At 48.4% G+C, this 22,970-nt stretch overlaps 2 protein-coding genes across 2 annotated transcripts; both read left to right on the forward strand.

The window, feature by feature from the left end:
* The first annotated feature begins 7,737 nt into the window (after nt 1–7,737).
* Nucleotides 7,738–11,254, forward strand: LOC130880568 (GTPase IMAP family member 9-like). The gene is made up of 2 exons (XM_057779676.1): nt 7,738–7,774; nt 9,173–11,254. The coding sequence occupies exon 2, from the start codon at nt 9,213–9,215 to the stop codon at nt 10,089–10,091; it is 879 nt and encodes a 292-aa protein (XP_057635659.1). The 5' UTR covers nt 7,738–7,774; nt 9,173–9,212; the 3' UTR covers nt 10,092–11,254.
* A 2,316-nt stretch (nt 11,255–13,570) lies between these two features.
* LOC130880700 (GTPase IMAP family member 4-like) lies at nt 13,571–21,851 on the forward strand. Its single transcript, XM_057779872.1, has 3 exons — nt 13,571–13,711; nt 16,628–16,697; nt 20,164–21,851. Exons 2-3 carry the CDS (start codon nt 16,640–16,642, stop codon nt 21,093–21,095), a joined length of 990 nt encoding a protein of 329 aa, XP_057635855.1. The 5' UTR covers nt 13,571–13,711; nt 16,628–16,639; the 3' UTR covers nt 21,096–21,851.
* The last annotated feature ends 1,119 nt before the right edge of the window (nt 21,852–22,970 follow it).

The following is a 22,970-nucleotide window of genomic DNA, read 5'->3' on the forward strand; positions in this document are numbered from 1 at the left end:
CAAGCCCTCATCTTTTCTTTATTGGGTTCAGACCTCTTCATGGTAAGTGTAAGGCCCAGACATACAACTCTTCTTCGCTGGGCCCAGACTCTTCAAGGTAAGTGTTAGGCACTGGCATACATTGCCTCTTCATGGGACCTAGGACTCCTCAGGTAGGCCCAGGCCCACAACTCTTCTTCATTGGGCTCAGGCCTCTTCAGAATAAAAATAAGGCCCAGGCCCACATCTCTTCTTCACTGGGCTCAGGCCTCTTCATGGTGTTAGGCCCACGACCATATCTCTTCTTTATTGAGCCCAGGCATGTTCAGTGTAAAAATTAGGTCTAGGCCCACATTTCTTCTTCACCAGCCCTGGTTTCCTCAGTATAAGTGTGAGCCCCAGGCCCACATTTCTTCATCATTGAACCCTGGCCTCCTCTGAGTAAACATTAGGCCCAGGCCCACATCTCTTCTTCATTAACCTCAGGCTATTCAGGGTAAACATTAGGCTGAGACCATATCTCTACTACACTGGGCCCTGGCCTCTGCAGGCAAGTGTTAGGCTCAGGGCCACATCTCATCTTCACTGGGCCATGGCCTCTTAAGGGTGTTAGGCCAAGGACCACATTTCTTCTTCATTGGGCCCAGGCCTCTTCATTGTTAGGGTTAGGCCTAGGCCCACATCTCTCCTTTATTTGGGCCCAGGCCTCTCCAGGGTGTTAGGCCCAGGCCCTTTTGCCTTCTTCATTGGGTTCAGGTCTTTTTAGGGAGTTTGACCCAGGCCCACATCTCTTTATTTGAACCCTCTTCTCTTCATGGTAAGGGAATGCCCTAGGCTCACATTTCTTCTTCATTCTCCTCAGGCTTCTTAAGGATAAATGATGGGACCAGGATAACATCCATTCTCTGGGCCTGGGTACCTTCATTCTTACCTAATGTCTCAGGCTTACTTGGTTTCTTGTTTTGCCCTGAGCCTCCACAGAGTTATGGACAGGTCCAGGGCCACATCACTCCTTTTATGGACCTGTGATGCTTCGGGCTCAGCAATTGACCCAGGGAAGAGATGTAATGTAAAAGGTGGTGTGGGCACCACAGGCCAGCTCTACTGTTTTGCCCAGGCAAGGTCCTCTATTCCGATTGTTGTAGGGAGCACATGAGGGACAAGCAGGGTCTGCTCTCCTGCTCTCATGCCCTCAGGGCTGGCTAACCTCTGTCCCTTCCCGGACAACAGGGTTAGAGCTCTAGGGTGCTGTCCAGGCAGGGTGTAGGGCCTGCTCCCCTGTGTGCTGCAGCTGGTGTAGGGGAGCACTTGGTCTCTCACTTGCATGACCCTGGGGTCAGCTCTCTTGCCTGCCCGGGGCATCTGTAGAGCAGCTGGTGGCAACTGGAGCCATGGATACCACCCTAGATCCAAGGCCCTACGGGGCCCAGACATGGCCCTAGGCAGTGGCATGTGTCCAGAGGTCTCCACGGCCCCATATGGCAGCACTGGCCACCAGATCAGTATGGCCCTGGGAGCAACATGGTCCCGGACACTGACATGGTCCGAGGTGGCAGACCAGACGCCGGTCCTCCACATGACCCTCAATGATGACAGGGGTCCCCAACATCAACTCAGACCTTGGTTGCCACTGATGGACTCACGGCACTCTGAGGCAGCCCTGGCCTGGACAGCACCATGTCCCTCATGACAGGGAGGCCCTTGGACACCAATGTGACCCCACCGCAGGCCCTTGCATGGGCCCCCAGTGACGACAGGAGCCACAAACATCAGCTCAGACCCCCTTGGCTGCTCCAGGGCCTGGGGAAACCTGGCACTTGGTCATGGCCCAGGCCCAGATGTCTTTCTGGACTTGGGTGGCCAGCTGGCCATTCATGTCAGCCTGTTCCTCACCACCCTCTCCTCCCTGGATCTGCCCCTCTCCCAGCCCACAAACCATTCTGCCTCTCCCTCCTTTCCCCACTCTGTATACCCGTACTCTCCCACCACAGTGGTGCCCAGCTGCCCAGTACCAGGGCTCTTGGTTGGATCACAGGTGGTGCTTGGTTGAACACTGCCTGTCCCAAGAGAGACGTGGAGCTGTTAGCTTTCCCCTTTCCCGTGCCTGGGCCGAGAGACCCTGGGCAGTACTTGGTATGATGGTACCTGATTGTCCAGCGCTAAACCAGGTGGGCTCCTGGGTGATTGCAGCTCCTGCAGACCCAAAAGTCTTGGGATTGGGGGAGCCATCTGTGGCCACGCTGATTCAGGTCCAGGTGGAGCCATTTGTTGTTTTTCATTAAATTCAGTGGCTGCCCCTTAAGCTGTCCTAATCGGCAATTACAGCTCCACGGCTACCGGCAGCGGTTAGGCCGCATTGGCCACAGCCAGGAGGGAATTCTGTTCCCTCACACCCCGGCTCTATCACAGCCGCTAAAGGAAACTTTATCTAGATCTCTATCCCTCTACAGAATACAGGATTCAAAGGTGGAGCTGAAATTCTGCTCACACAGAGAGGCTGAATAGCAAGGAGCTAACCTTCTCTCCTTGCTTGAGTCTCCCAAAAACCAGGGCGTTCTGCTTAGTTCCCACTTACGAACCCTAGCCACACACGGTTCCTCCCTCCGCTTCCTGTCCGCTAGTTGCTCACTCAGCCTCCTGACCCCAGATTAATTTTATTTGAAAACAAACATAACACGTCTTTGCATATTCCACAGCATAAATGAATGTAACACAAACTAATATTCTACAACAGCCATTATTTTTGGAGATGATTCTAGACTCTTTGTTCTTATAGCCTCCGATTACTATTCCTCACTAGGAACAGGGTGGGCAAGCACTCTATCACTGACCTGATCTTCAGTTCTTGTAAAATTTGTTTTATGAGACAGGGTTTCACTCACTAAGTTGCCCAGGCTGGCCTTGAACTCACTCTATCCTCTGAGATGGCCCTGAGCTTGTGGTCCTCCTGCTGGGGTTTTAGGCCTGATTTTGTTGTTGGTATTGTAGTTTGTTCTTTTATTTTTCAATTTAATTATCAAGACATTTTGTGTGTTTATTTAATTTTATTTATGTGAATGCATGTGTGCCTATGTGCAAGGGCCTGCAGGAGTCAGAAGAGGATGTTGGATCCCCTGGAACTGGATTACAGGTGATTGTGCAGCATTTGATGTGGGTGCTGGGAACTGAACCCGGGTCCTCTGTAAGAGCAGCAAGCACTCTTAATCACTGAGGCATTTATAGCCCCCGTATTTTATCTCGTTTTTAAAAGAGAAGTTTTAATTTCTTAGTAAAATCGAGAGGAAGATGCAGTGATATCTCCCTTGCCGTCACAGCCTTCCCTGTTGTCTGTCTGTCCACCGGAGTGGTGTGTGCGCTATCACTTAGCCTGTACAGCAGGGTTAGCCCATGTCTACAGTTGACATTCTGTTCACTCTTGGTGTTGCACATCTCTGGGCTTGGACAATACATAATGACACAGATCCACTAATACAGCATCACACAAAATATTTTACTGCCCTAAGGTCCTTTGAGCTCAGCTCACGTACGCCATCTCTCCAATCCCTGGAAACTACTGATAATTCTACTGTCTATAATTTCAGTTTTTTCAGAATGTTCATCAGGAAATATTTCTACTGCTAAGTTTTGCTTAGTAATACATTCCTAAGCATCTCAAAGATACGTTAATGGCAGCTTCCTGCTTATTCCTTGTGTTTGGATGACGTTCCACTGTTTGGATGAACTCAGCTTGCTTCATGCACTTACTGAAGGGCACCTTGGCTGCTTTCAAGTCTTGTCAGTTATCCATAAAGCTGATACAAACCTGCACATGTGGGGTTTTATGAGAGCATCATTTTTGATTCTTTTGTATAAATGTCAAGTAATGCAGTTTCTGGACCGTATGGAAAGAATGTATTTAATTTGGTAAGATGCTGGCGGCCTGTCTTCTGAAATGACTGCCCACTCGGTAATTCTATCAGTAACCAATGAAGGGTCCCACTGCTCAGCGTTTGATAGTCAGTGTGTCAAATGCACTGTTCTGGGAGGTGTGTGGATAGTGGTGTCTTGCTGGTTTATGCTTCCTTGAGGACATGTGATGGTGAGAGTCTTTCCATACAGACAGTTGCTGTCATCATCATCTTCCCGTGTGAGGCTCTGTCAAGGCCTTTGTCCTGTTTTATTGTTTTTTTTTTTGTTTTTTTTTTTTTTTTTTTTTTTAATATTGGGACTTAGGAATTCTTTGTTTTTGTTTTTGTTTTTTTTGAAATTTTCGAGACAGGGTTTCTCTGTAGCTTTTGGTTCCTGTCCTGGAACTAGCTCTTGTAGACCAGGCTGGCCTCGAACTCACAGAGATCTTCCGGCCTCTGCCTCCCAAGTGCTGGGATTAAAGGTGTGCGCCACCCCCGGTTTAGGAATTCTTTATACATGGTTCTGGCACAAACCCAGAAACATAGGTCGACGTTCTTCTGTGCTCTCTTGAACACAGAACCAAGAAATAAACCCATGCAGTCCTAGTCATCTGATTTTCAACGGAGGAACTGAAGACCCGTGCTGGAGGACAGACAGCCTCCTTAGCAAACGGTGCTGGGGAAACGGCATATCACATGCACAGGACTGAGACAAAAATTAATTTAAAACGGATCAGCAGAGCCAAATGGTAGTGGCACACGCCTTTAATCCCAACACTCGGGAGGCAGAGGCAGGCGGATCTCTGTGAGTTTGAGGCCAGCCTGGTCTACAAAGTGAATTCCAGGATAGTCAGGACTGTTTCACAGAGAAACTCTGTCTCAGAAAATAAAAATAGTAAAAATAAAAATAAAATAATAAAAAAGGATCAGAAACTTTTGTGTAAGATCTGAAGTTTAACATTAGTAGAAGGAACATAAAGAAGATAGTTGAAGATCTAGGCCTCTGTGTATTCAGTATCGCCCTGGCGTGAACCAAAGCGTGGATATGAAGCCTCATGTAGCACCTTATTTTGATTGGTTTTGTGTTCACTTGCCTGGTATTGGAGCTGCACCTGAAGAACTGTCCTGATTGCCTTGCCTATGGTAGACTGCAGCTTCCGGTGGCGGCCCAGATGGAAAAGGTGCGGCTGAAGGAAGACAAGTCTCCCCCGCCTCGTGCGCTTTGCTCCCCCGGCCCCACTCCTGCTGCAGTTGATTGGTCCTGCTGCTGTTGCTGCTGCTGCTTCCTCCTTCCCTGATAGCAGAGACAGCATTGTCAAGTTTCTACTGTGGGCTAAGGACCAGTGGCTCTTCAGAGAGTTCCTGGGGTCCTGGAACCGGATCGGAACCACTGAGATACCCTGCCTTGTGCACTGAGTAATTATCAGCTGTTGCACCCCAGCCCCAAGCTGGAGATAGCTATTGTGAGACCGCTCCAACAGTGGAGGTACCCAGCCTCAAGAACCTAGGAACCGCCAGGTTCTCAGCTTTGAAGCCAAGGTCACTGTTAGTATTTAGGCATCTGTACTGGCAGGCCCTTGGGGTCCTGACAGGATATGTCCTTAGCTGCCGCCACTAAGAGCACCTCCTGTGTGCATTTGCTGCCTTCCCCTTTAAAAGGTTGACCTTGCTCACCCCCATTTCTTTCTTTCTCTTCCATGACTCTTATCCCCAGGGTGCAATATTGGTTCCCTGACCAGGAAAGGCTCTGTTGGCACTTCCTCTTGCCCACAGGCATTTGAGGCACTCCAGGACCTTGGAATCAGATACACCTATGACAGCCTTGCTTTTCCAGATCACTGGGTCCCTTCATCCAATACTGGCACAATTGGTGAGCCCCTCCCCCTTCCCCACCTCTAGACAGTTCCCACAAGTGAGGACTTGTCTCTTGGGTGTGGTTTCTCACCTTTTGATCTCATTAAGCCCTGTTACCAGGAAACCACATCTCTCTAAGGCTCAGAGCCTCCACCCTTTGCCTGATGACTCACTGGGTAGCCTGTAGCTTTCTCGTTTTCCCCGACCCCTGGGTCTTCTGACTTTGTCTTTCAGTCCCTGCCCCTTGAGTGATGACTCTCTGGGGTAGTTTGTGCCTTTCTGGCTTGAACCTCACTTGATAAAAGCCACTGGATCTTGTTCTGCCTCACTCATGGGGAATAAGCCTAGCAGAAATCTGCTTCCCAGCACTCTATGTCCTGATATTTTATGGGACCTTTGCAACATTCTGCCAGTGATCCCGACAGATGGAAGGAGGAATCACCCTTTCACCCTCCTGCATCCTCCTGCCCCAATAAGCCTCTTAGACTAACTCTGCTGCTGTGACATGTTTGCTCAGTGGTAGAGCTCACCGAAAGGTAATCACGTCACGCTGGGACCCTACCCACCTGCTCCACCCTCAACAGATCTGCTCTCTTCCACCTACAACAAATCTGCCTGCTCATCCACTGGTGGCTTCGCCTTCCATTCAAAATTGGCAACTGGGTCTCGGGTGGGGCTACCGGCCTCTGACCTTTCCCCTGGGTGTGAGGCTTCATTTCTCGAGCACAGCCTTCTCCTCAAAGCCCTTTTCTCAAAGTCCTGGTGCCGGACACCTGTGTCTCTCTCAGGGTCAGAGCCCTCGGCCCCTGCTCTGTGTTTGATGAATCAATAGGCAGCCTGTGCTATCTTGAAATCAATCCTCTCTGAATTCCTGGGATGCTAGGAATTGCAGAGCTCGGGTCTTCTCTGCCTCACTCATAGGAACTGTGTCATCATTTACAGCTCCTTGTTCCCACTGGAATGTTCTTTGGAGACCCACTGGCCATTCCTAACTAGCTAGTGTTGCAGCAGCACCCCAGAGGTCCCAACTCACAGTGACTGCCCTCAGCAACCACCCACCTGCGTTTCCTGGTAGACTGGACAGAAGGAGAGGAGAGTGTCTGGGTGATGTTCTGGTGATGGGAGAGGATCAGATGCTTTAAGCCTTAGGGGAATTGACTTGGATCCAGCTCAAACAGCATTTTGCCAGGTCCAAGCAGCTCCTGATGGTTCCACAGAGCCAGGACGGTGAAGTGAAACAGCCAATTGCTCCAGGACATGGTCATCACCCCCCAGTTTTCTCAGGTCCCCCAAATCTAGCGATGCCCCCAGGTCAGCATGAAGCAGAGTCTCGAGAACACAGCATCCCCATCCCCACCCCCACCTCACCTGCTACCCTTTTCTAACTCCTCGCCTTTTTATGATGAGTAAGAGGGAGGGTTGTTAGTATTCAGGCCCCTGGACTGGCCTGCCCTTGAGGTCCTGGCAGGATATGTCCTCAGCTGCGGCCACTAAGAGCACCCCCTGTGTGCATTCGCTATGTTCCCCTTCAAAAGGTGGGCCTTATCCACCTCCTATCTCCCTCCCTCCTTCCTTTCCTCCCTCCCTCCCTCCCACCCACTACTCTTGCCCCCCACGATTTGTCTCTGCCCCTTCTCTCTCCTCTTTCACTAAATCTCTTATGTGAGCCCTTTTGCACGGTGTGACTCTCTTCTCGCTGTTTTTGAACAAATCACACCAGTCATCCTCAATGCATAGTGAACCTCAAGACTAGCCTGAGACTGTGTCTCAAAAAACAGAAACCAATCCAAAACATTTTTTAAAACAGATTTTGAAATTCTTGGCATTATAGCAGACATGCAGACAGAGGCTTAACCTCGACAAAGCAGAAGCACCCATAAGTTAGAAGAAAATATTTCTGTTTCTTTAAAGACCACAGTCTCTTCGCTGACTCCGCCCATAGAACTTCCTGCCTGGCAGGCTGGGAATGCAGCAGTTTTGCTTTAAAGTTAAGCGCGAGCACAGGCTCACATAGGCCCAGAGAAACCTTGAACCCTCATCAGTTCCTGAAGAAGGTGAGTCTGGTTGGACAGGGGAAGGGAAGTGTGAGAGGCAGTGGGGATGGGGCATCTATTGGGGTGCAGGTTTTGTGTCTGCAGCTTCACAGGGAGGGTGCTGCTGGTGGGAGAGGTGGGGGCTCAGGGGTACAAGGAGCCGAATTAACAAGCTGCAGCCTTCATCAGCCCATAGGTAGCTGTGGTGAAGGACACAGAGTGTAGCCCGACACTCTTCTCAGAAAGTTCCGTGTCCTCAAGGCAGGCTCTTCAGAGCCCGGAGACAGCTCAGATCATTTGTCTAAGTCACTTTTCCTACCTAAAAATGTCTGATGACTCTTAGTTCCCTGGTCATCCTGGGCAGAGGAGAGTTAGAACCCAGGGTGCTGACTCCTCCCACTGGACAACAAAGACTCTGCCTGTGTGACCCTGGGGTGATGTGGAGTGGGGCCATGAAGGCCACATTAGCTGCTCTGAAGGCACAGCACAGGACGAACCTGCAGTTGCCGGTGGCCCAGGGTTTCCTGTCTGCTGTGTTCCTTCCTTATTGATTTCTATAGCATCTGTGTCACCGCCTTGAAATCTGAGGTGGTGGCAGCCCCAGTGATTCTCTCAGTATTCAGGGTTGTTTTAACTGTCTTGTTTGTTGCTGTTGTTGTTTGTTTGTTTGTTTTTCTTTTGTTTGTGTGTGTGTTTCTTTTGTATTAACATATGATAAGTGAACACATTTCTGACATCAATGTGATATTTAAAGACACACATTTAACTGTGTACTGGTCACATCGGGGGAGTGAGCCCTTCTGCCTTATTACTGTTTCTTTATGTTTGCCATCTTAGACTGCTTCTCCTACTTCTTCATAAAATATATAGTAAGTTATTGGACATTATGGTCATCCCGGTGCATGCTCCTGGCTGGGCACAGCAGAGATTTCGGTGCACTCACTCGGACCTGGCATTGGGGACGGCGTGTCGGCTGGTAGCAGGAGTAGAAATGTCCTTTCTGTGTTATCAGAAACAGTTCAAATGGCATCCAGATTGTCAGGGTTTTAAAAGTGTGCTGGGGAGGGTGTTGCTACTGAGATGGCTCAGCACGTAAAGGCTCCTCCTGCACAAGCCTGGCAACCGCTGTTCAGTGCCCAGAACCCTCGGAAAGGTGGAAAGAGAGAGCCAACCCCACAAAGTCTTCCCCTGACCTCTACAGGACCGCTGGGATTTCCCTGCAGAATCCCATGGAGGGACATTCTTCTATGGAGGAGCTGTTCGAGGTCTCTATTTCCTCCCTTGTAGCGTTTCATCTTCTGTCTCTATAGGGTGCATGAAGATAACAGAACATTGTGAAATTTTAGGGAAGGGAAGAAAAGAAAGCATTGGGGCCATTCCCATTTATCTAATAGGCAGCTTTGCTCTCTTTCCCTTAAGATCTGAGCATTCCCTGTCTTCAGAATCTGCTTGCCTCAACATGGCCGCCCACAGAAACACCGAGGTGAGGATCATTCTGGTAGGAAAAACTGGGAACGGAAAGAGTGCCACAGCAAACACCATCCTCGGGAGACGTCAATTCGAGTCTAAGATTTCTGCCCACGCTGTTACCAAGACCTGCCAGAAGGCATCCAGGGAATGGAAGGGGAAAAACCTTGTTGTAGTTGACACCCCTGGGCTCTTTGACACCAAGAAGACCATGGAAGCCACATGTACAGAAATCAGCCGCTGTGTTCTCTACTCCTGCCCTGGGCCTCACGCCATCATCCTGGTTCTGCAGCTGGGCCGCTTCACGGAGGAAGAGCAGAAAACAGTCTCCCTGATCAAGAGTCTTTTTGGGGAGGCGGCCATGAGGTACATGATTGTCTTGTTTACTCGCAAAGATGACCTTGAGGACCAGAGCCTGGAAGACTTTTTAGGCGAGTCAAATGACAAGCTAAATAATGTCATCGCGCAGTGTGGGAAACGCCGCCTGGCCTTTAATAACAAAGCGGCAGAGGCGGAGCGAGAAGATCAAGTGGAGCAGCTGGTAGGACTGATAGAGCAAATGGTGGACAGGAACGGGGGCTCTTACTTCTCTGAGAAGATATACGAGGACATAGACAGAAGGCTGAGACGATGCCTGAGGGAACTCGAGGAAACTTACGCTCAGGAACTCAATGCTGAAATCAAAAGAATAGAAAGGGAGTGTGCTCACGGATCAGAAGAAGAAAAGAAGAAACGAATGGATTCTGCAAAGAAAAATTATGATGAGAAAATGGAAAATCTGAAGGAAAAGGCTGAAGAGACTATACTTGGGTATATTTACAGGAAGATACATGAACTGCTTTTAGAAGTTTGGGACAAGTTGAGATCGTGATGTAAATGCCATTCTTTTACATTAATGACATTTGTTCTTTGACAGTTTCATACATATATGCATATAATGTGTTCGGATTGAATTCATGTCTTTTTGTTTTGGTATTTTTTTGCCTTGTGATCCACTGAGTTTAACTAGTTTCCTGTGGGTGACAGCAGGTTTCAAACAATCTGTCAGAGCCTGGTGGGCTGATCAGGAGGAACACAGTGGAAGACAATGACTCTTTCTCTTCCCGAATCCATCAGCAGTTACCAGCTCAGCAGGGTGGACAGGTTCTTATGAGCTCCTCCCCTACCCAGGTCCATATCTGCTGTGAGCTCCTGATGGCAGTGTCTGTTTTCTGAACCAATGCACACCCACTCGCACACACGCACAAGCTTGCGCCTGCACGCACACGTGCACACATGCACACGCTCACACACGCACAGGAATAAGTCACTAGGAAAGCTGTCTGGCAGCTCTGCAGTGGGCCTCAGAGTCCGGCTACAGGTGGCAGAGCAGGCACAGATGGCTGCGGAATGAACCCTTAAGTGCTGTAATTCCTAGGCCTCTGTGAGAGGTTCTCATCTTTTGAAAATCTTCTCACCATCTTCCTGGGAGAAGATGAAGTGCAGTTCTCTGAATTAGGGGGAGGGAGGAGACGACAGGTCCCACTGTTTCCGTCAACCCCAACTTCATCCTCTAGTAACCTGGTTGTTTATAGCTGGCGTTTCTGAACTTGAGCTGCGTTTTGTGCTTCAGTCTGTCGCTACCCACCTCTAGGCTTTCTGAGCTTGTGCAGGATGTCCATGCTCTGTCCAGTGAGCTCTCACCTTCCCCTCTTCCAGGTATTTGTCAAGTATCTCATCACTGCTAGCGCTTTTACTTTTATACCCTTGATAGCCCTGTGATCCCTTTAGTAGGCGTGTTAGATGTGAGGCTGCCCAGGGTGTATAACAACACTGCCGTGGGCTAGATGCTAGACCACAGTGTTATAGTGTGATTGACTTTCCATTAGCCAACCTATCTTGATTCTGAAATCTCTGATGCGTTGTTAAATGGAAATAGAATACAGCAGACAAAATGAACAAAATACTTTCACGTGGTTACACAGACCCACTCATGGCCATTCTGTATTGTCAAGGGTATTTTAAATAACTATGGGTTCAAAATAACTAATAATAAAAATTATTTTGATTTTTTTTTTGTTTTTATTAATGAATTCCATTCCTCTGGTTCTCCAACTTCTTTCCACTCCCTCTTCTTCCCTACAAATTTTCCTCCTCAAATTTACAACACTTTGTTTTGCTTTATGTCTCACAGAATTGAACTCAGACTGTTCGTGTGACCATGAGTTGAGACAATACATTAGAGGCTGGAGCATTCAGCAGTGGGTACAAAACTGGAGACTGTGCTCCTCACCCTCACCAGTTCCAGAATCTGTTAGGGGAGTCATAGCATCAATGGGGTTTCCCAGCTGTGAACTTCATGTAGATTATTTTAAAATTTTTATATGGATGGGTGTTTGCCTGTATGTATGTGTGTAAACGGAATCCACAGAGACTGGAAGAGGGGACAGATCCCCTGGAAATGGAGTTACAGATGGTTCTAAGTCACCACATGAGTGCTGGGAATCCAGCCCGGGTCCTCAGGAAGGGCAGTAAGTGCTCTTAACTACTGGTCTTTTTGGTAATGTTTATAATGAATTTGCTAGGTGTTTTATTAGTAATTTAAGCTTTTAAAACTCCTATCACAATGATTCTAAAAGGCAGAGACACTGTGCACACAACACACCCACTCAATACTGAGCTGTGAGTGGCCATAGCTAGGTTCCTTCTTCGGGTGGAAGGCAGAGGAAAGCTCTGTGTTGGGCCAATGCCGGTCCAAAGTGACACTCAGGGAGACCACTGAGCACAGTTTAGTGTGCTGAGGTCTCCCCACGATGTTTCTCCCTCTCTCAACCTCTCCTCACAGCCTGTTTTGGGTACCATCTCATGTTACTGGCAGGATGCATGGTCCCTCCATCCTCACCTTTCTCCCCCGTGAAATGGCCACAACTCAAGTGATGAGTAAGATGACAGGTGAAGGCGATGGGACAGGAAATATCTGTGGCTGATGCAGGCAGGAAACGTTGCAAGGGCACAGATACATTTAACACCAACTGTCTTACTCTCGAGGGTTCTGGGAAATGGGCTGACATCAGCTGTAGAGTTCACAGATTCTCGAGAATTGCAATGAAAAAATCACCTTCTGGTCTCTTTGCCACAAAACTAATGAGGTGGACTGGAGATTTGTGTAAGTAAGAGAAGGGAGTCCACAGATTGGAGAAAAATGCCAGTTTCTTATGGGGATTATTCTGCTTCCAGCATCCTGGATACTGAAGGCTACACATTCACGGGCCCTTCAGTGCACAGTGCAGGACGTGGAAAGGTGGGAGGAGGGTTTAGAAGGCCTGTGGTGAAGAAGGGACTTGGTCAGGACCTATCTCAGCACCACCTGCTTGCTTGGTGAGTCTGTGCCAAGTTACCAGATTTCAAAGATGAACCTGGGGAATCAGAGTTGAGGAATAAATAGGTCTTCCTGGAGGTGGAAATTTGGATAATCTGACCCACTACTCCCCCTCCTCAGCACGCTCCTGTTTTTTGTGTTAGGATGGATCCAAAATCTAAGTTCTCCCGGCTGATCTCTGTCCGAGTAACTACCCAGGGCTGGTGGTGCATGCAGCTGTCAAGTACATAGCAACAGTGTGGAGACGCCAGGCTCTTCTGCTATACATGCGGGAGGGCAGGACAGAATTTGAAAGGAGACTAGTCCAAGTCGAAGAGGTTTGCATGGACCCTCAAGCACCCACCCAACAAGGGCTGTCCTGAATAAGAAGGGATAAAAGCAAAGTCACCCAAGAATCAGCCACGAAGTAGGCAGAATAGTAGAGAAAGGGAGAGAAGGAACAGATCAGGCAGAGAGAGGCTGGTAGCAGGATGATCAGTTTTATCGTTAGAGAATTTTATAAATTCACGTAATGTGTTTTGATCAATTCCACCCCAGTCCCCTCTCTAATTCTTTCTCTAGCCCTCTCCTTTCCCTCCCAGCGTCATATCCCCTCTCCCCGCAGTGAAATGGCCTTGCCATACTGAGCAAGTACTGTTTCCTGCAGACGCCCGCTACCTCCAATCTTTCCAACCCCTTTTCTGAAGTGCTCCCTGGGCCTGAAGGGGAGGAGGTATGATAGGGAGGTCCCGCTGAAATCCAGTCACACAGTGAATTATCCGAAGCATAAAATATCTAAAGACCCCAATTAAAAGTAGATTCTACTCTTTGCTAGTGGCAAGGAGCTTCTCCCGCTAATTTTTAAATAAGTAAGCACACAGGAGAGTCACTGTCACTGTCAACCAAGTCATTGAAATACTTTATTTCTCATTTGATTTCTCCTATCTCGAGCGTCCAGTAGCTACCAGCGGCCCTGGGTGCCTTGTTAGATGGCACAGAACGCCGGACTGTAGAGCTCCGCAGTGCCGCTGGGTAGATGGGTGGGTCCTTGTGTGCTCCTGTCTCCACACTTCCTCCCCCACGCTTCCTCTGCGGCTCTCTCTCCTGGGTTCAGCACCGCTGTAAAATCAGAGAAGGCCACAGGACCTTTCCAGGTAAGAATCGGGGTGCAGTGCGGGAGTGTTGAACTTGGTGAGGAGGGGGCTGCTCTGTTGGCCGTGTCTAGTAAAACTCCCGGCAGACCTGCTCTTGGAAATTGTGCTTATTGGTCCCTGTTTCCTGCCTGCTAATTTTAGGCTGTAATCCGTTCTGAAGACTGAGTCCTACAAATTCATGTATGCTTCAGGGTCCGTTGCTGCAAGGGTACTTTCTTTATGGAGAAAGTGTTCCTTCACTGGTCAAAAAAATTTTTTTAACTTGGCTCTTCCAGGAAGAGAATGAATGAATTAGCTTGGTGGGGGCAGGAGAAGAAAAGGTAGGGGTGGGGGATCCCGAACAGGCACAGCTTGGCAAGTGTCTTCCTCCAAGCTGGCACACAGGTCAGGGACCTCACTGACTGATCTTTTTCCTTCAAGCTGCTTCCTTGGGGAACCATTCTTTCCTGAGTTCACGGAAGACTTGAGCTCCCTCCAGGGAGGTCTAAGTTACACTCATTGGGGCCACAGTTCAGAAACCAGTAGAGGATGTTTGCTCATAGCCCGAGGGAGGGGAACTTAGTCAATGAAATCAGCACCTATGGAAGCACAGGTCCTGGTTTTACATATGAGCTGGGTCTAAATATTCCCCCTCCCCTTAACCAGAAAGTCTTGAGAAATTTTCCTTCACTGCCTCTGGCTCTCCTTGTTAATCACCAGTACCAGCTCCATTAAGAGTTGAGTGGTTTCCCTTTCTAGTTTATGAGAGGCTGTCTTCTATCCACCTCTTCAGACATAAAGAAATGAGCCTCTTTCAAAAAAATAAAAAACAAAAAACATCTGGCTTTCTGTTTCACATCTGTAATTGATGGGTCTCTGTGTGGAGACTCTCTCCTTAACAGAGAACATTCCAGCCTGTCCTGGACACAGTCAGTTCCAGAGTTCTCAACAATATTTATGGGTAGTAGGTAGAAGAAGCATGCAAAACAGCTGGGTGTTTCTGCAGGTCTGTGTATTGGTTAACAAGGAAGGGACTGCTGCATGCACAGGCCACCACCCGACAGAGGAAGGTAAAGAACCAAGACCGCCCTTTGTCCAGTGTTGTGCCTGTACCCAGGAAGTTTCCCGTCATATCGCCTGAGAGGAAACAGCAAATGTTAGAGAGCAATCTCATGCTCCCACCATGTCCCTGATGGAGAAACGCTGCTGAGCAGTGAGCACAGGCGACCTCGGGAGCTGGCAGCTCGGGCTGGTGCTGCTGCAGGAGAGGGGTTAGACAGGGCCCCCCAGGAAGCAGTGGGCTGAAGCAGTGCCCCAGGAAGGGGAGTTCCCACAAAGCCCAGGAGATGAGAGGACCCTGGCGCACAGGGAGGTCAGTGTCTTCAGAGAGGGATGATCACACCAGGACGTCCGGGTCATTTCGATAGCCAAAACCACCTTCTAAAGATGAACAAAAGTCACTAGGGAATTCAAGCAAGAAAAGTAAAATTCAAATCTATTTTTTCCTCAAAATATTTTTACTTTATAAGTGTTTTGATTTCATGGATATGTACGTGTACATGTATGCATATATTACCGTGTGCAGGTCTGTTTCTCCAGGAGGCCAGGAGGAGGCACAAGATCATCTATCTGAAACTGGAGATAGAGACAGTTTTGATTGCCATGTGGGTCTGGAAACTGAACCCTGGCTCTTTGTAAAAGCAGCAAGTGCTCTTAGCCCCTCAGTCACCTCAGCTCCATGTGCTGCTAGAATAGAGTGCTCAAAGCATTGACAAAGTGAAAAGTAAAACGCAAAGTTAAAATGGTCTTTTTGTTTGTTTGTTTTTTGAGACAGGGTTTCTCTGTGTAGTCCTGGCTGTCCTGGAACTTGTTCTATAGATCAGGCGGCCTTGAACTCGTAGAGATCAACCTGCCTCTGCCTCTTGAGTGCTGGAACTAAAGGTGTGCGTGACCACTGCCTGGCAGAACACCGAATCTTAACAGTAGACAATAAAGTAAATGATACTGTCTCTTTTTCATAAAAAAATTATCTGCACACAATCATAAAAAAGAGGTCCAGTTACACAAAAGCATTGAAGTGATTATTTCTGGGGTATTAGAACTTGGAGTGGTTTGAGCTTCTTTTCTGCTTATTTCCTGTTTTCACACGAAATGAAAGATGTTAATTCTCCATCCAGACAGGACAACATAGTTATGGGGGGGATTGGGGTCTAGACAATGTATCTCTTTGATGCTGAGTGACTGTGGTCCTAATAAAGCGTTGACACTGTGTTGCGACTGTTCTGCTGTGGGAAATGCGTGGTGTGAAGACATGACTGCCAGGCTTCAGGAGTGCAGCAGGAGTCTTCTTGCTAGGGCATCTGACCACCGCCTGTTACCCTGAAGACAAGTGGCAGTAGATTTGATCCCCTTGAAGGTAGAGACAAAGAGACAAATGAGATTTATGAAAGGAGCGTCAATAGGATTTGGGATGGGCTGATGTGTGGCAGGAAGCAAAGGCTGTAATGGAGCCCATAGCCCTGCAAAAGCCATTGGCTATATGGTGATGTCATTCAACAAGGAGCCATCCCTGAGGTGGGGAGTAGTCAGGGCTTCTATCCTGGCCAGCCTTTATAAGAGACGTCCTTGAAAGAGCAAAAGCCACAATGAGAAGCAGAGGCAGAAGTTTGGAACCCTGAAGGAACACCTGTAAAAGGCGCTACAGCACTCAACCGCTTGAGAGAGGTCCCGGGGCCAGGACAAGCGCAAGAAGGTGCTGCAAGTATTTAAGTTTGTGTAAGAAAAAGAATAGCCTGAAAATGGAGTGAAGTGAGGTCTGGGGTATGGAGCAGGGGAAATGAAAGTCTGGAGTTTATGGCCGGAAGTTCAATGCTGGCTTCAGGAGATTAGGTTCCAAGTGTTCTTCAGAAAATGCCAAGGCTGTTTCTTTATCTGCAGAGTCAGGAGACAATGGCAGCCCAGTACGACGGTGTGGGGTCCACAACTGGAAAGCCCAGGGCCGGCTGTGGTGAGAGGAGCTGGAGTGCTGCGGGAGTGTGGGGATGTGGGGGTGCTGGGGTGAGGGTGTGGGAATGCGGGGGCTCTGGGAGTGCGGGGACATGGGGGTGCGGGGACGTGGGGGTACGGGAGCGTGGAGAAGGGGGGAGGCAGGCATGGAGATAGGCAGTCCCCCCTGCCCTGATGGTCAGTCCCCACTTGAGCAGGATAAAGCCCTGTCAGCGGCTGCCTTCGCATTTCTCGGCTCGCCCACTTCTCTGGACTCTCCTGGCGCTCTCCCTCTCTTCATAGGGTGACGTCCATCTGGCTAAGCAAGAGAAGCCACAGGGCCTGTCAGTCTTCCTCAACTTGGCATAGCCCTCCCTTTCTTCTTTCTTTTTCCGTCTTTTGTTTATTTGGACACAGACTCTCACACTGCGGGCCAGGCCAGCTGGGAGCGTGTGGCAGCCATCCTGCTCCTGTCTCCCTAGTGCCCAGTGACAGGTGTGAGTGGACCACCTCGCCTGACTTCAGCACAGCCTCTTACTTCCTCCTTCCTGCAATGTGAACATAGCAGAGAGGCTGCCTGTGGCCTCTTTGATTGTGGCTTCTCTGGTGATATCTCTGTCCTTTCCTAAAGGAGGATCGGGAGAAAACAATGTGGGGGCAATTGATCCCCCATCTGGTTCCCTGCTCCAGGTTCCTCATTTTCCAACTAATAAATAAATCAGTGTTTCACTGGGCATGCCCAGCTCCCCGCCCACCATATTCATTATGTCAGTTGAGATTCTGCTGTTTTATCAGACTACCTTACAGGGTAGTACCTTCAAATATCACCCATTTCTCTGGCTCCAGATGCTGTGAGTCAGGCATTCCTGGGGTCTGAATCATACCTGTTAAAGTTGGGTACTCACTCATGTACCTGTGGCAAGCTAGTGATTCCCCATCAGAGTCCCGATAGGCTCACAGATGTGTCACTCATGTACTTATGACACACTAGTGGTTCCCCCATAAGAGTCCCGATAGGCTCACAGATGCACTTTGGCAAGCTAGTGGGTCCCATCAGGGTGTTGGCAGACTCACAGGTGTGTGTACTTTAGGGCTGAAACACCCCCCCCCCCCCATGCTGCTGCTTTTCAAGAAACATTTATGTGACTTCAGGTACATAAGTATATAAAATAGGTTACAAATCAAAGATAAGAAATTTGAAATAAATTACATACATACATACTTATAATTTGCCACTTCTTAAAGATTAAAACATATTTTTCCTGTCCATGTAGTAAGGGGTTTCAGTTAGATAGGATGAATACATTCTGGAAACCTGTTACATAGCATAGTGAACATACTTCATACTGTGTTTTATATTTGATAAGAAAGTCAATTTTAAGTGTTCTCACCACAAAACATAGTTCTGTGAACAATGGAGATGTTCAGTATTGTATCCCTTTAAAGCATTCATCATACACTATGACTACGTACAAGTTGGGTTTAACAACGAGTCCTTGGCAACACTGAAGAAGTGTATGGCATGCTCAAAGAAGGTAAATAAGAAATCTAAAGTTAATGAATGTATTGTTGTTTTTCTTCAACTTCAAAAAAAGCATAGTTGCACACTAGTGAGGAGGTTTGCGTGTTTTGCTTATGTGGGTGTGGCTGAATATTTGCTACTGCAGGATAGAGCATCTCGGACATTTTCCAGGGTTGACTGGTATTTTAGTTTTTCAATAATCAGCTGTAAGAATGCCACTCACTAAGTACACAATACAAAGTGGCAATAGTCTCAAATCTGAGCCAAAATGCTTTGGGCGGCGGTTATTGGTGCTGCATGGTATGAGTGAGGCCAAGTATTGGTGGTGTTTGGTCAGAACCAAGGTTGCCGTTTCATCATAAAACACAGGGAAGGCGGTGAGAGACATTACAGGTTCACTAAACCCGTGATCTTGAAATGAGTTTTAGTTGCTGTGTATTCAGAATCCTTTACTGTTGTTAGCTTTTTACCTGCTTCTCATGTTCAGTTTTGTGGCCCCACATGGGGGTCACGACCTGTAGTTCAAAAGCTTTGGGTGGTGAACTAGCTCTTGGGCAGGTCAGGATGGTGGGGTGTCATTTGGATGCTGCTGTCCAGCAAGCTAGTCCAGGTATCTTCACATGGCGGCTGCAGAGAAATCAAAGGAGCAGGCAGCCTGTGGTGCTTAAAGGCTCTTGGAACTTTTGATGCCGGTCCTCCAGAGTCAGAGCGTGTCATCGTGTCCTCCAGAGCCAGACCCACTGGCTACATTTTACTGGGAAGAGCTGAACATCTACACCCCAGAGAGAAGGGATTCAGGGATGGAAGGATTGGGGGCACGCATGGCTAACCATGGCTAATCCCCACATGGACCAACAGTGGCCAATCAGGACACAGGATCTACGACTGGGACCTTTTCCCATTCTTCCTTCCTATGGCCAAGGAACCAAAGCCTACAAGAACTTTTCAAATGGGGGTCTCCGCTGTGCAGCTAAATGAATACTAGCAGGAGCTGCCCTCACGTCTTCTCCTAGGTCGTCTCAGGCAGTGTTCTCAGCCGTATTATTTCTTCATCATGGGACTCTAGTTTCCAAACACGGGGAATTATCTCCCCTCCTCCAAGTCTTTATTTTATTTTTATTTGTATTCATCTATTTATTTTACATCCCAGTTGCAACTTTTTCCAGCCTCCCCTCCCAGCTCCTCACCCCCTTCCTGTCCCTCCCTGTTGCCCACCCCCAATCTCCTCCTCTTCTATCTCCATCCAGGAAAGGGTGGGTCTCCCATGAGCATCAACAAAACATGGCATATCAAGTTGCAGTAAGACTAAGCACCTTCCCATGTATTAAGGCTGGGCAAGGCGACCCAGTATGAGGAGTAGGGTCCCAAAAGCCTGTAAAAGAGTCAGAGACAGCCCTGTTCCCACTGTTAGAGGAGTCCCACAGGAGAACCAAGTTACACAGCTGTAATACACACATACAGAGGGCCTGGATCAGTATGGGGAACTATCTTAAAACTTGTACATCACCCCTACTTGGCTGTCAGTTGTAAGAATAACAAGTCATTTTTAAATATAAATCAGAAAAAAGACATTCTTCCTGGCAAATGCCCCAAACTCATCCTTTGTGTTCTGTACTGGATTCCATTATCGTTGTTGGAAGCAGCTCACAGTTCTCTTCTGAAACTTTTATTTCCTCCTCTGGGGGCTTAGAAACCACAAAGGGTCAGAAGGAAGAGCTCAAAAGAATACTGAAAAGAAGCAGTGAAGAAAAGAGATCAAGGGAGATACCCTAACCTCTTTGTCAAGTCCTTCAAGATGGCCTTTTAGACCCAGGGGTTGTTTGTAGACCCTGGGAGGGCAGAGATGGCAGCCAGAGGGAAAGCCCGCAAGCAGAGAAGCAAGAGAGCAGGCTCTGGATGGTGGGACTGCACATTTAACTGTTGGGGACTGCGTCTAACACTTGGTTTTATTTCCTTGATGTTCTAGAGCTTGGAGACCAAGACCAGGAAAATTCCCAACTGAGAATTGTCTTACTGGGAAAAACGGGAGCAGGAAAGAGTGCAACAGGGAACAGTATCCTCGGGGAAAAGGTGTTTCATTCTGGCATTTGTGCAAAATCCATTACCAAGGTCTGTGAGAAGAGGGTGAGCACCTGGGGTGGGAGAGAGCTTGTTGTCGTGGATACGCCTGGTGTTTTTGACACTGAGGTACCAAATGTTGACACGCAAAAAGAGATCGCCCGCTGTGTTGCCCTGACCTCCCCAGGGCCCCATGCTCTGCTCCTGGTGGTCCCATTGGGGCGCTACACCGTGGAAGATCATAAGGCTACACAGAAGATTCTAAGCATGTTTGGAAAGAAGGCTAGAAAATTCATGATTCTCTTGCTCACCAGGAAGGATGACCTGGAAGACACCGATATCCGTGAGTACTTAAAGTCAGCTCCTGAAGTCATTCAAGAGCTGATCCGTATGTTCGAGGGTCGCTACTGTTTGTTCAACAACAGAGCATCAGGAGCTGAACAGGAGGACCAGAGGACACAGCTGTTGACCTTGGTCCAGCACATGGTGATGGAAAATGGAGGAAGATGCTTTACCAACAAGATGTACGGAAGTGCCGAGAAAGAGATTCAGAAACAAACCCGGGAGAAGCAAGAGCATTACAGACAGGAGTTGGAGAGAGAGCTAGCGCGGATAAGAGATGAGTATGAAGAGCAGATTCGAGACCTGAAAGATCAGCTGGCGAGGGAGAGGAGAAAGGCGCAGATGGAGAGGGAGTTCACCAGAACAGAGGCTTACTACACAGAGAGACAGCAAAATGCTAGGAGGGAAGTGGAGAACCAAAGTGCGATACTGGATATGATCTTAAAAATATGGGAGGTTGCTCGCTTTATCATCAGTCAGTTTATGCAAGACGACTAAGACCTGGTCCATAAGACTAGACCTCATCTGCTTTCTGCGTTTGTTCCTGATAACCCCACCCACCCTTCACTGTCCAAATGCTCTGCTTTCCGTCATCCAGAACTAAGAGTAAAAGGCACCTTTGGCAGTTGGCAGATGTTCAATTGACTTAGCAAAGAAACCGACCAATCCTCTAGTATAACTCAAATCAGATGTATTGATGCTCGTCACCCTTGAGTTCTTCCAAAGAGAAAGTCACCCAGGAGCCCCCAGGAGATGACTGTAATGTGCTCCCATTCGTCCTCCTCTGGATTCTCAGCAATAGTCTTCACCTGCAGCTTCTATACACTGCTGCTCAGGTTTCTGACAAGAGTCTTCCATGTTCTACTAGAAGTTCAGTTCTTTGCATGAGGGAATCTTTAGGCGGAAACAGATGAGCGTACAGTTCTCAGTGAGTGTCAGTTTGTTTCGTTACAAACTCAAGTTGTTCCCTATCCACGCTTTGATGGCAAAGCAAATCTTGTAAGTCAGCTAATTCAGGATGAGCACAAATTAGCAATTTAATAGACGACACTGCAGTGTTCGGTATGTCAGGTGTGCTTCTAGAAGCTCTCTGTCAACCTTCTAACCAGTTTGGTGAAGTCAGTTCTCTCCTTGAGAATTGATCTGATTGCTCCAACCCCACTCTGTACCCCAATACATCCAGTTTGTATTGCTTCTGCCCAGCCCAGCTAATTTGCTTATTGTTTTTATAATAAACTTTTCTATTGCTTTATCCTTGTTCAGAATTGGAGTCTGTTTTGTCCTGGAGAACAGTGCTGCTGTAATAGCAGTGATGAATTTTGTTTTATTGGTAGAATTTTTAGGTACTTTAAAACCAGACTTACTCTATTCCTATGACACCTCCTTGTTTCCTGTATTGTTTCCTTAAGCATGTGGGTACATGTGCGTAAATGTGTGTGAGTGTGTATGTGTGCATGCATGTTTATGCATGTGCAGATGCATGTGTGTATATGTGCGTGAGTGTGTATGTATGCGTGCATGCTTGTGCATGTGCAGGTGTAGGTGCATATATGTGTGTGAGTGTGTATGTATGTGTGCATGCTTGTGCATGTTTGTGCAGGTGCATATATGTGTGTGAGTGTGTATGTGTGCATGCGTGTTTGTGCATGTGCATATATGTGTGTGAGTTTGTATGTGTGCATGCATGTTTGTGCATGTGCAGGTACATGTGCATATATGTGTGTGAGTGTGTATGTGTGCGTGTGTGTGCATGTTTGTGCATGTGCAGGTACATGTGCGTATATGTGTGTGAGTGTGTATGTATGCATACATGTCTGTGCATGTGCAGGTACATGTGCATATGTGGAGGGTAGAGGGTGATCTCAGGCCTCACCCTCGGCGATGCCATCCACCTCCTTTGAGACAGTGCTTCCCACTGGCCCGGAGCTCTCTGGCTAGGCTGTCCTGGCTGTCCTGTGAGACAGTGCTTCCCACTGGCCCAGAGCTCTCTGGCTAGGCTGTCCTGGCTGTCCTGTGAGACAGTGCTTCCCACTGGCCCGGAGCTCTCTGGCTAGGCTGTCCTGGCTGTCCTGTGAGACAGTGCTTCCCACTGGCCCGGAGCTCTCTGGCTAGGCTGTGCTGGCTGTCCTGTGAGACAGTGCTTCCCACTGGCCCGGAGCTCTCTGGCTAGGCTGTCCTGGCTGTCCTGTGAGACAGTGCTTCCCACTGGCCCGGAGCTCTCTGGCTAGGCTGTCCTGTGAGACAGTGCTTCCCACTGGCCTGGAGCTCTCTGGCTAGGCTGTCCTGGCTGTCCTGTGAGACAGTGCTTCCCACTGGCCCGGAGCTCTCTGGCTAGGCTGTCCTGGCTGTCCTGTGAGACAGTGCTTCCCACTG

The sequence above is a fragment of the Chionomys nivalis genome, chromosome 1, assembly GCF_950005125.1.
Source record: "Chionomys nivalis chromosome 1, mChiNiv1.1, whole genome shotgun sequence".
Lineage (NCBI taxonomy): Eukaryota > Metazoa > Chordata > Mammalia > Rodentia > Cricetidae > Chionomys > Chionomys nivalis.

What these genes read in the sequence shown, in the direction of transcription:
- LOC130880568 (XM_057779676.1), top strand. Translation starts at nt 9,213, where the DNA reads ATGGCCGCCCACAGAAACACCGAGGTGAGGATCATTCTGGTAGGAAAA.
- LOC130880700 (XM_057779872.1), top strand. Translation starts at nt 16,640, where the DNA reads ATGGCAGCCCAGTACGACGGTGTGGGGTCCACAACTGGAAAGCCCAGG. An exon ending in AAAGCCCAGGGCCGGCTGTG is followed by an intron (nt 16,698 to 20,163) that starts GTGAGAGGAGCT and finishes TTGATGTTCTAG; the next exon opens with AGCTTGGAGACCAAGACCAG.